We start from the raw sequence: 13,659 nt of genomic DNA, 5'->3' as shown, positions 1-13,659 counted from the left end.
TTGACCATTCCATTCTCATGTTGTGAACTGCAACATCAGCAGACTCTCCCAGGCAAATTCCGAGAACATCATCATCTTTGGTCACCTGCGACACTATGAAACATTACTACAGTTAACGCCCTGGCTCTATATGTTCTTTGACAAGGTCTTCTCCTCAGGCACTCTATCGCTAGTATAGAGTTTCATCTATTCTCAAACTAACAAACCATGTGAACGTACTTACAAGGAAAAATAAATGCAAGTAGAAATGGAAAACTATATTTTATGCAGAAAGAAAAACAGGCCTATTCGAGTCAATTTACGCATCTTATTCAATAGGGGCACATTAATACGTGTTGGTTGTGCACATACAACTACAAATGATTGACACACGTGAGTATATAAATTCAGCTTTAGATTCATGTTGCACTTTAATTAAATGTAAAGTAACTTTGAAATCACAAATAAAAGGGTAATTAAGAACTACATTATGAATACCAATGCATAAACATTAGTGCACACGTTTACATAAATCTCTCTAGTTTCTACCGTAAAAATATTTTAATAGTGTTAAGATGATTTATCCAATTCCTAAAGACTATATTTCGTTTGAATAAATTAAAGCACATGAAATATATGAATTCTAGTTCTACATCAAAATCACTTCAGTACTGGATTTAGGTGTAACACTTTACGTTAATAACATTAGGACCCACAAGTATGTAGTGCTAAATGCACATTTAAATGAAGAATTTGTGATGTGTAACGGTAGAGCCAAAATTACGATACCCAGGTCCTTGCCCTGTCTCCAACCACAAAGCAAAACAGTAAAAGAGGAAACATTTCGGTGCCACATTAAAAATTCTCAAATGCACCACACTGTTTTGGAAGAGTGGGCTAATCGAGATCTCAATTTTAAATCGAAATACACAACCAACATACACCTTGCACTTGGTTTGTAATAATTTCTTACTTTTCTACAAGATAAGGATTGCAACTATATGTATCTGTCAAACACCATAACAATTACCAATGTGTCTTCCGACAATACATAATAGATCAGCTAATTTCACTGAAAAGAAAAAAAAAGACTTACTGTATGACTTACATGCTAATGTAGGTCTGCTACCAATTGCTAGTTTATAGTACCGAAGAGCCTCAGAAAAGCGACTGTTTTCCTGTAGCAATAATCCCCTACAAGACAAAAAAACATTATTAAAATATGAAAGATTATTGACAGACCGTTCAGGTTCAAATGCAATAAAGCAAGGATCTTCAATCTCACAAAAGAGGAGAAAGCCATATCACAATTTGCCTAGAGCAGAGAAAAGAGAAGCCATGAGGACAGTTTGCTGAACAGCTGCTTGTCAAAACGTTCAGTGATAAATTATTTTTAAGGATCTACTTTCCATGGTTTTAATCCAGATAAATGGGACTTTTAGCAGCTGGATAAAATATAATTAACGCTAGTCTTTAAATAATTCCTGCAGTCAATAAATATGCAAGCTTCACCCTTAACTTTCCCAAAAACTGTGGTATTTTTAAACAACTAGCGTTTCCTTAATTGCTGGCTCTTTTTATAACTGTCCAGATCTCATTTTCCTCCTCTAGGTCATGTTTTTGTTATGAACATATTTTCGTGTTATCAAGGCCTGATGTCTTTGCTTTGATTCCGATGTACTATGGTGTACCTCAAGTTTCATGAATAGTTCCAGGTCTGAGTAATGTTTGTAGTAGGGCTTCAAATATAAACTATAAATTCTCTATGAAGGTCCAGCCCTGTACCGATTGCTGTAACTGGGACACAATGAAATGATCCTTAGTTGAATATTACAAAAATAACTAGCAAACATAAGGAGTGGCGGCTAAAACTTAAAAAAATATGGTATGGTGCTGCGGTGCCAATGTCACCATGTACTAATCCCCCCGGGTGCGCACTTCTCGTCTCGATCAGTGTCCATGAGCAGGAAAGGGAAGGACTTCCTTCCTGCTCAGTGGACACCAATACAACCATTCCTGGAGCTGCTTTAATGCTGAGAGCAGATCCAGGATTGGTGGGAGCAGGCTAACCCCGCATTTATTATGAGACTGGAGACCTGTGTATAATATTTTAATGTTTGTTTCTTCTTTTTAATTTAGAACATTTTATCCTTAGTGGGTGGAATGTCCGAATAGCAATTACGCTTTAAGATTTACTAGTTGTTAAACGTTCTCTCCCTTGTTATAGGCACTTGTTTCCAGTAGGAGTTTATAACTCTGGCTCAGGGCCTTTAGCAACCAGCACAGCCATTGAGAGTGGGCTGTAATATTACTCCCTTTAAGTATTTCAACTTTCAAATTGCTCTCAACATGACCATGTCACAATCAACAGCCTCTCTTAATTCAACAAACCTAAAGCACTTCTCAGATTTGACGCCGCAGTTGCAACCTTTCATACAACTCATCTCTCCAATCCAGGTTTCTGAAATCATGTTTCAGTTTTTCCACTCTCTCTGATGCATTAAATATATAACCGATTGTCAGCAATTAGGCAATTAGGCATAACTTGCTAGCAGGCACCTATACCACATAGAAGAACACTAATAAAACATAATGGAAAACCTACCTCTGTGTCAACACCCTTATTACTTCTTTTTCTACAGAGACACCTATTTATCTGCCACTTCCTAACCTAGCTTTTCTACAAAGCATTTCACTTGTTTACAGGTCTCTTATGTAAAACAATTTTGAAAGTTTCAATGAAACCTAAGCCAATAGGATCTACTGGTAGGTGTTCCCCAGTCAGGCAAACGCAATTACTTCTGGCAAGGACCCTTTCTACCGCCCTGAAGGAGGGGTTCTTGGCAAACACCATGCCTAACACCATGTGTGTTGTGGACCCTGAAGCACATTGTTTTTAAGAAGAACTGGGCTAGCTGTTCCATTATAAAAGATTGCAATGACTTTCCCACTGCCTATGTCAGACTTTAAGGTTAGTGACTCTGAACCTTCCTCTGATTTCACTTTTTAAGTGTTAAAATATCTCTACCTTTCACCGGTCATCCTGAATCGTTAATTTATTTTGCAAGTAATTATCAAAGCTGTTAGTGTGCTACCACCACTTGTATGAACTTTTATTATTCTAGCGTGTAGTGGTCTGCTTTGTTATCCCCATGAGCAGCAATGTTTCTTTTGTTTAAACAGCAAAACACACAAGATGATGGACGTAATGTTGCACATTGGCAAAACATTCACCCCTTAAAGTCAGTACTTTTCAAGGTGCCCTTTAATGACTTTAACTGATGGAATTACTTGTAGCTTTCTGTTGACACACTTGTTCTTTTTGACAGGTTTGGTAAGGGAGCTACCAGCTAAACCGTGTGTCCTTTTAAAAGACCGTTATAAAAAAAGAATTGCACTACGTACATTCTGGTTATTAGTAAAATTTTATTTTGTAAGCACTTCATCCTAAACCTTTTTCCACATTTTGTAGCAGCCTACTTTACACCGTATGTAAGGTAAATTTAAAATAATGACTTCCATGTTCACAGTGCTTTCGGTCACAAACTGGGACCTTGTTGTCCTAAACATATATACGTACTATTCTCTACTGCGCCAACCAGGATTCAATCCTGTAGCTCTCTGGTGCAGAGCATAAACTTAGAGGTTTCATAATGTACATTAGTCTATATCCCACTATTTAACATAACTTGCGTATAATTTTTATTTAAGCTGTGATTTATTTTATAGGTAGTCACCTGAACGTGAAAGACCGAAAAAAGTTACAGAATATTTTGGGGTTTTTTGCCACTCCTAAAACATTCCCCCACAACCCGCCCTCATTTCGTACAGCATCAAAGCTCCTATACTTTTTTAATGCACTACGACACTGGGTGTACAACACATACAGATAAAAGGAAAAAAAAACAATATAATCTCATGAGCACAAAAACAACATAAGGAATAGAAATCAAAAATCCACAGTAGTCGGAGACTTCAACGAAGTACAACACAGCATACGGTCACTACACGTTCCAATTATTGTAAATAATGCATTGAAATGAAGAACTAGACAAAATAAAACGTAGAGATATATTTTGGATACTAGCTACAGTTTGCAGAGCGTAGATGAACAACTAGAATACAGCTGTTTTCTGTAAGTATCCCCACTGAGCTTAGTCGAAACACATTAGAGAGCAAGACATGACTAGTTTGCACTGGCTTCTGGGTACAAAAAAGGCTAATGGTGAATAATGCATGATGGTTTGGAAAGTGGATGACGTTCCTATATGTAGGGTATGGCTGAACTTCTGTAAAGACTTTCAACCTATATTTCTTGGTTATGCCAAGTCTAACTGGTTAACATATTCAGTACTTTAAAGATAAAGTCATTGTGAACATTTCACTTACTTATTTATTTATTTCATGCTTTTTAGAGTTAAGGTGAAGAGGAAAGAAGAAACCACCCACACCAGTGGGGTTTATCTCCAGAACATGCATTCATGCATTTATTATACTGGTTGAAGAGTTTTACATTTTCTTAAAAATATTAGTGGACCAATTAGGGACTCAGGAGTTTGTGCACAACTTCTCTCCTCCATCTCGTAACTGAGTAGAGGCACTGTGCACGGAGTTGTATCACCATAGTGCCAATTATGCAAATGGTTGTCCATTTCATTAAAGCTCACATGGGTGAGGGCTGTTTAGCAGGTCTATGCATCAGAAGTTCAAAGTAAATAAAACGGATGTAGCTCAGCAAAGAGATGGATTTCATTACACACGAGAAACACCTTCAGATTGCTCAGTGTTTATTCTGCTTCAGATTTAAGATGCAAAGTCATCCTTTACGGGACGACTATTGTACAGCCTCAGACATAAAAATAAAGCAATTCCTTGAATAACAAAGATTAATCATGGTGGAACTACTGATGGGGCTGAGTAAAGGTGTGTCATAGGAGATGATTAGTGTGTAGGTTATGGAGCCCAAAATGAACAGCAATTGAGAGGTTAACCAAAACACAGACAATAGAGACTTGAAGTATGGAGCACCAGGTCTGTGCTGAAGATGGCGTCTAGACTGGAAAGCCAAGTAGAGCTGCCAAAGGTTGAGTCTTCGAAGTCCCAAGGTCGGTAGAAGGGAAGACTCTGCAGAAGTGCAGGGAGACTTTTCCCGGCCCAACATTCCATTTACAACTGCTGAGAAATTGCAATTTACCTGGCAATGGTCTTTGGAAGCAATTCAAGGGGCCCAGAAGGAACTGTGTCTGTAAAAGTGGAATTATTGATGTTGCTCTCAAATGAAATATTTAAAATGACAGGGTTTAAAAAGTAAGTAAAATTAGGAGATTGTAGAATACTCTTTTTTTTCCAGGACCCAAGCACATAGACAACACAACAAAGAAGTCTCATGTGTGCACGAATTTGTCATCAATGAGGTTCAGATTTCTGTGTAGCCAAAGGCCTGGCTTAGTCTCTACTACAAGGGAAGGGAGCATGGTTTCTTTCACACAGACACTACCAGACCGTTTACTTCTAGTAGAATGGAGGGTTGGAGATTCTACTACGGCATTTAGAAGGATTATTTACCCAACTGAACATGAGAGAGCTTCTTCGAACAAAGTTGTTGTATGCTTGGCAAATGTAGACTAAAATCACATATCCTTCACCCCTGGAGCACCCTGACTGTAAGGTATTACATTTAAGATCATGATGCAAGTTTTTACCGTTGACATATGATTGATTAAAGTTTTCGATGATTCAGTTGAACAAAGTTACTTTGTTTTTAGCGTTTTCGTCTCTTTTTCTTTGGTATTGGTCACCCAGCAAATAGGCTAAGAATTATTGGTATAGGAGTATAATTTATCGAAGTAGCACTATGTTGTGGGATTGTTGCCTATGGTGTTTAACTTATTCCTGCTAATTAAAGGACTTGTACACAAAATTGATTAAAAAGAATGACACACAGCAGTATGCAAAGGCTATTGCACATGGACTCATGGAGGGGCCACAGACACTCCACTCCGACTCAACGCATTCCACACAAACCTCAATGTCACAAGCTTTATGAGGACTAGCGCTTACCTCAACAAAGATGGCGTTTACTACTCTAACTGTACGTCCATGTAGCTACTGAATGTTTTTCGGAGGCTCACGCTTAATGTTTCCGCATTAAAACACATGCACTTTACCTTACAGCGCACCGTATAAGGACTAGGTCCCATAGCTCTTTGTCCTTTACAAAGATGGTTGTCTGGGTCAGTGAGACTTTACGATCACCATGAGGACTCATCTGGTTCCATGGTATTTTTCTAAACATGCTCACTGTAGACAGCATCATCTGATTCCCACAAAGCACAATATAAGAGGACATATGGCTGTTTGCCAGAAGAGGAAGGCGTTCTCTCTCGCGTCTTCAGTCCAGCATGAATGCATTTTGAGAGCCACTGGCTAACACATGGTAAGGCTGCGCCTTGTTGAGTTGTGTGAATATCTCTATATTAATACACACAACAAACAAAAAGTAGCATATTAAAATGTAAATTATTTTTCTTATTTATTATTCGTCTTTATTGAGCCTCAAGACAGCTTGCTAAGAACTAGCAATAAAACATGCCATTATGTACTAAACTATAGCACGCAGGCTTCCTGAAGTCAACATGCCACGCAGCAAAAGCCTCTTAAAAGGGACACAGCCTTTTCATCTTCCATTTCCACTTACTCCCATGATACACATCAAATCAAAATACACTTTGCTAATAATGGCAAGTGGTCTTATCAATGTCACCCTTTTCCCAATTACAACATTATGTGCTTGGTCTGAAAGGGTAAGGGTCATATGGTTAAAAGGATTTTACAGAAGTGGATAATGAGGTCATGATCCCAGGGGAAAACCAATTAGCCTGTTTGGGCTTCAACATCTTTATTTATGTACTCTGGTTGGCATATTCCCAATGGCACGAAGTACGCTTTCCAAAGTTGAAAGAGATGATTAAGAAGCGATTTTTCAGAGAGGCCTGTATTCTGATCGCATTTATAGGAAGGTGTCCTGAGTTGGCACCAAGTGCAGCTTCTGGAAGCTGGCATTCGGGTGTTTACCTAGTAATTTCCATTACACATCGTCTCTGAAATTCAGCAGCAGTTACACCGTTACCGTAACTACATGTACTGGCCTGAGATGTGTCCACTGATGAAAAGTACCATTTACTTAACACGCAAAAACCCGTTCTCACAATTACACCAGGTCTTTACACCCAATAACTTTAGTTGTCTTTAATGGGTGGCTCTTGTACGCAGGGTTTAGTGGGCCGGGTACTGCTAGTGGCCAGCACCAGCAGTTCTTAAAAGCTACTGAGACAGGCCCCTATCTGGCTCTCCGTTTTTATCCTCACCTTCAGGGCGAAAAATAAATCTCAACTGTGCAGCAGTCCCCCCTTCACTGCCTTTGATGCAAGTTCGAAGAGACTCGTTATAGTTATTTCACAGTCTCATTATTTCAGAACCAAAGCATTTTCAATATTGTATACAACAAAGCCATAGTTGCTTATTTATCTTATGCAACTAACAATCATTGACAAATCCAATAGTCCTGGATTGTTGCATGCATAATGTATTGTGGGTCTGGATGCAAAGACAGAAACAGCAGAATACCAGTTAGGCAGCGCACTATGCTAAGCACAGATTTTAAGGATGTATGTTGTTAGCACGCATACTTTCACCACGCATACCATTAGCACGCAATTTTTACAACGCAGGATACCTTACAACGCATACCATTACAACGTAAGTATAGGTAAGTATATACTTTTTTAAAATAATGTAATTTATAATTTTTTAATTTAATTATTTAAATTAAATTTTATTAAAGAATTTGTTAATATATATCTAAAAAATACCCCTGTACCCCAAAACCCAAACCTAGCCCTGAACCAGAAAAATACCCTGTACGCCCAAACCCAACCCTGAAACCTAAAAATACCCCTGTACCCCAAAACCCAAACCTGGAACATAAAAATACCCCTGTACCCCAAAACCCAAACCCAGCCCTGAAACCTAAAAATACCCCTGTACCCCAATACCCAAACCCAACCCTGAAACCTAAAAATACCCCTGTACCCCCAAACCCAACCCTGAAACCTAAAAATACCCCTGTACCCCAAAACCCAAACCCAACCCTGAAACCTAAAAATACCCCTCTACCTCAAAACCCAAACCCAACCCTGAAACCTAAAAATATCCCTGTACCCCAACACCCAAACCCAACCCTGAAACCTAAAAATACCCCTGTACCCCAAAACCCAAACCCAGCCCTGAAACCTAAAAATACCCCTGTACCCCAAAACCAGCTCTGAAACCTAAAAATACCCCTGTACCCCAAAACCCAAACCCAACCCTGAAACCTAAAAATACCCCTGTGCCCCAAAACCCAAACCCAGCAACCTAAAAATACCCCTGTACCCCAAAACCCAAACCCAACCCTGAAACCTAAAAATACCCCTGTACCCCAAAACCCAAACCCAACCCTGAAACTTAAAATACCCCTGTACCCCAAACCCAACCGTGAAACCTAAAAATACCCCTGTACCCCAAAACTCAAACCCAGCCCTGAAACCTAAAAATACCCCTGTACCCCAAAACCCAATACCCCTAATAAATGTTTTAAAAAAAAGACAAACTTACCTATACTTACGTTGTAATGGTATGCGTTGTAATAGTATCTGCGTTGTAATGTAATGCGTTGTAAAGGTATTCGTTGTAAAAGGTCCTGCGTTGTAATAGTTTCGTTGTAACAGTATTTCGTGCTAAAAGATGCGTGATAACAGTTACATACCAGATTTTAAGCTTAGGTGTTTTTAAGCAATGCCCTTAAATACATCGGCCATGCCAGTTTGAGAGCTCCAGTTTTTTCATCCCACTCCCTGCTTGTACGTATTTACAAAATAGTACTACATTTGTAAAGAAGCACTGCGTCTATCCCCTCCTTGCACATGCCAGTAGACCACATGGCACGACAGCGCCATAAGCTCTGCTTCTGCTTTGTCAGCCCAGCAGAATATATACCTGTTGATCCCAATGTTATACGCCATGGGCTGGTCCAACATGGACTCCAGAGGACCTAGTCCACTCCTGATTTTCAGGATAACCTCGAACTTTATGAAGGAAATCTCTGAAGATTCATAGTAGCCTAAGTTATTTTATGTTGGTAACCTGAAAATCAGTTTTGGATCTCTAACGCCTGAAACTATGTTTGGTACCCTCATCCAAACAGATGGTAGTGGGTTTAAAGGATCCACAGTGAACACTTATCGTGGGGATGAACTGTTATTTAAGTATTTTTTTTTGTTATGACCCGTTCTCACAGAGCCACAGAAACTAATATCAAGCATAACCATAAGAAATATAGAGCAATTACTTTCTAAATTCCATAGGCTAATAATTTTGAGTGCAAACGACAGGCCTCACTCAGACTCTCAGATAAAACCTGACAAGTTTTCCATTGCCATCTTTGGCAGTACGATGCATTCTCTCTCTCTTCTAAGAACGATTACAATGTGTAATTGTTTTCAGCTAAGGACGGTCATTCTAAGGAAATCCCCAATTGTTAAAAATAACAAATAATTGTTAGCTATTCTTAGTAATCACTGAAAATTATCTAATGAGTCCAAATCAAAAAGTTTTCATAATTTTAGCTTATTTGAGACAAAATTTGGACTGATTTATTTCATGTTCCAAAAAATGAGGCTAAATCGAGAGTTCAGTAAAAATTTTACAAGATTAAGAAGATTTCCCTCCTTCCCTCCCAATCAATCAATCGGGATTGAAAGCACACTTCTCACTTGTGAGGATCTCAAAGCGCTGGAGGGGTGGGGTCCGCAGATCTGCTTAGCCGAAGAGCTAGGTATTGAGGGACTTCCTGAAGGTGCTAAGGGAGGGGGCTTGTCTGATGTCCGCCGGGAGCTCGTTCCAGGTCTTTGCCGCAATGTGAGAGAAGGATCTTCCCCCTGCCCTGGCTCTGTGGATGAGCCTTCCTTTTAAAATAGTTATGGAGTCCTGCTGCCTTCCCCGACTCAAGCACTTGCTATTTTTGAATGCTGAAGGAAGTCTAATAATTCTGAAATAATTTATGGGATAGAAAGCAATCTAGTCCATGTCCCAGACTTAGCAAAACCAAAATGCAGTAATCAGTTTCACGGTTAAGCCCACTGGGATGATGAAAGTCTACATCACACCAGAAATGTAGGGATTATCCTGGACGACAAGCTTGACATGACAGCCCAAGTTAAAGCAGTGACATCCACCTGTTCCACAACCTGAGGATGCTGCACAAGTTCTTCAAGTAGCCATCGAGGATCACCAGGAAAACGGTTACACAGACCCTAATTTCTTGCAGACTGGACTACGGCAACGCACTCAATGCCGGAATCACCAAGAGAATCATTAACAGGATCCAAACCATCCAAAACGCTGCAGCAAAACTCATCCTTAACCTACCTCGCTGCACCCACATGATGCCACCTCTCAGAGAACTTAACTTGCTCCCCATACCCAAAAGCACGCAGTTAAAACTCCTCACACACACACATATTAAGCACTACGGCCCAGCCTACCTCAAAAGCTGTGTATGCTTCCACAAACCTCTCAGGCACCTATGCTCAGCTGGACTTTCACTTGAACACGTACTCCGCATTCTCAAAACCAAAGCCAGAGGCTGCACTTTCTCTTGCAAAAACCCCAAAGCATGGCACGACCTTCAGCATCACATCAACGCCTCCTCATAGCTTCTTGTGTTCTGCAAGAAGCTGGTGACTGCTCTTTGAATAAATGCACGAGGGAGACAGGTGCCTGAATACCATCACAGGTGAGTAGCATGCTATACAAAAACATATCAGTTTATGAAATTGGGGTACAGTTTGGAAGAATTAGGTTGTTGGCCTCATGAGTATGACAGCATTAAACAAAGCATCTTCTTTCTTCTCTTAATGATAAGTGTCTGTAAACATATCCTATGTGCCTTGATGTCGGAAAATACAATGGCTTCACTTGAGGTGCAAATTAGTGTTTCTGAACACTTAGGGAGTTAGCTATCATTCAATCTTCTCATAGCTAATCTGACTGATTCTTCTGAACAAGTATTTCGATGGGGGGGATCTAAATGTTATCTCCTCTTTTCACAAGCTGTAAGATCTAAACCAGAGGGAAGGTTATGGGCCCATTTTGCTTCATTTTATAAATCCTTTCAGTGAGGCCAAATAATCCTCATCTACGACCATTAGGCCCTGCCAGAAACTAAGGAACAATATTAATACAATGAATACAACTAACCTTTTTTCAAGATACACTCTTCATCCAGGCCAGAACAAAGGCAGCTCAATAATTTCTAAACAGAGTGGTCATGCCAATGTAGCTTCATGGTGCCAGACATCACTCTAGACTAGACAAAGCTGTGCTCCTTAAAACAGTGGGTGTATGATTTGACAGAGTTTCAGGGATACAAACGATTTGAGCTCCAGATTTAGAATGGGAAATTACATCTTTGTTTCTGAATGCCTGGGATGAAATAAAGCAAAAACGTGTTTTTAACCAAATGAAATATTGCTCGCAACAACATGATGCCTTAGTACTGACTAAGTATACTCACTGTACGACAGTTCTAGCAATGAAGCATTATCTAGTGCAGAATATTCTATCAATGGGAGTTCTAAACCACACTGTTTTTCAATTTCTTTTAAACCTGAACATATATGTACCAAGCAGGTATGCATTACATAATTACAAACAATGCATTGGAGTCAATTTAGACTCCAAGTATGTTTAGTTAGCCAATTCTCACACAAGACAATGAACCACACAATGCCATGACATCATAAAATCCATCAGAATGCTATGATTGAACACAGCAAACATATTCCTTCAACACCTTCCACCATCCACTATAAGCACCCTTGAGTCTTGAATGGGATTTACCAACAATGTCCTTTATTGGTTCCTCTTCTACTTTTCCAACTGACACCAGTTGTTGACATGAGCACCTCCAGGTCACAAAGGAACCCTATCACCTGAGAAGTATTCCAGGGTTCCATACTGTCTCAGTCCATCTTCAATTTCGGCATAGAGCCATTTGGTGCTCTACTCACAGATAATAGCATCAAGATTCACCAATATGCTCATGATACTCAACTTGAAATCTCATCCGCGTCAGTTATCCAATTCCTCAAATCCTGATTATTCATCAGTCAGACCTGCACATCCAAAGCCTACCTGAAGCTGGAATAAACCAAGACAGAATTCCTGTTATTTGCCAAGGACAACAAAAAAGAAACAGTAGAGCCCTGTCTTAATGACATGAACCTTGACAGCTTTTAACCCTAACTTTCATCGAATGCCAGGTCACTGAGATTCACCCTCAAGGAACACATTTCCAAAAAACACAGACGGCCTGGTATAAGATCTCTCTCCAAAAGAAAATCAAACTGTTTCTTCTGAACTATATTTAGGAACTGTAGTTACAGCCCTCATACTCTCTCATCTGGACGGTGGTAATGCCCCACTACATGGGCTTCCAGACTCCATGCTGTCAACCCTTAAGGGAATGTGACACGGGCAGCGCGTCTCATTCAGAGCCTTAAAAAATATGATCACTTCCATTGTAATGAAACTCCTTTTGGATCCCTTTGCTGGCCCGAATCATCTTCAAAACCAGCTGTATCATTTACAAAGCCATCATGACCAGCACTCCCGATTATCTTGCAGACAAGCTCAGCATCTCTGGTGGTTCTCAGCAAACTCAAAGCCAGGGCAACATCACACTGCAGACTAAGAATTGTAAAACATTTCAAACAATACAGCAAGGCCTTTTCTATCTATGCACCCAGGATCTTGAACAATACTTCAGTATCCATTTGAACAGCCTCAGTGGTGCTCCATTTAAAGAGCATTACATCACAGAGCATTAACCATCCGCAACCCAACTTCCTCTTCTATAACTTGTTGCCTTTACATTTGGCATTGGCCATGCACGGGAGGTTTTCACTACAGAAATACCATGAACGTACATACATCTTACAGCAGTACACCCATACTGCTAGAAGAAAGCAGGTAATAATTGGCAAATTATAATTCTGTATGGCAAGGCTCACAGATTACATAATTTGTTGGAAGAGTGATTCTATTTAAGGCAACCCAAGAAGGAGGAAAATATTTGTGTGATTTCTTACTATTTGGCAGGCAGGTTTGCTACTATCAACTTAGCCACTGGCAATGGATTTTCCTAGACCTCTTCTCTTTCGGAAGAGATATTTAATTCTCAAACTATGCCTAGATAAAGAGTGTGAGAGAAAAGAAGTAGTAAGATACAGGAATACATAAGAAGGGTAGAAATCCCTTCAAATCCACATGACTTCTTTTCATTGTGGTGGTGGAATCTTAAAATATGTAGATATTCTTAATCCCACTGGGAGGCTGAACCCAGAATCGCTTATTTAAGTTCAGTGCCAGGATACCATCAACATGTGATAGTGGGATTTACAAATACACCTCGCCTCACAAAGTGAGACATTGTAGGAGCACTAATATTTACAGCAAAGGTACTAAATGGCTAATTTAGAGTTCCATAATGGGCCTCGCCAATGAGACCGGGAAGACCAAGTAGGTTTAGATGCATCATGTCACCCTTAACAAATGTGTGACTACAGGGGCATGCTCCTG

General features: G+C 39.7%; 1 protein-coding gene across 2 annotated transcripts in view; it reads right to left on the bottom strand.

Moving 5' to 3' along the window:
- TMTC2 (transmembrane O-mannosyltransferase targeting cadherins 2) overlaps positions 1-13,659 on the bottom strand; it is a 675,216-nt gene that overhangs the window by 283,873 nt on the left and 377,684 nt on the right. Inside the window, exon 5 of one of the 2 annotated variants that reach the window (XM_086919639.1) lies at positions 1,076-1,173. In XM_086919639.1, coding sequence (XP_086775765.1) covers positions 1,076-1,173 — 98 coding nt within the window. The remainder of the gene's footprint in view (positions 1-1,075; positions 1,174-13,659) is intronic. The other variant, XM_086919642.1, reaches the window with a different exon arrangement.

Source organism: Lissotriton vulgaris, chromosome 1_1 (genome assembly GCF_964263255.1).
Source record: "Lissotriton vulgaris chromosome 1_1, aLisVul1.2, whole genome shotgun sequence".
NCBI classification, from domain to species: Eukaryota; Metazoa; Chordata; class Amphibia; order Caudata; family Salamandridae; genus Lissotriton; species Lissotriton vulgaris.
Note: the sequence above shows the minus strand (reverse complement) of the source record. Positions and strands in the feature narration are given on the sequence as shown.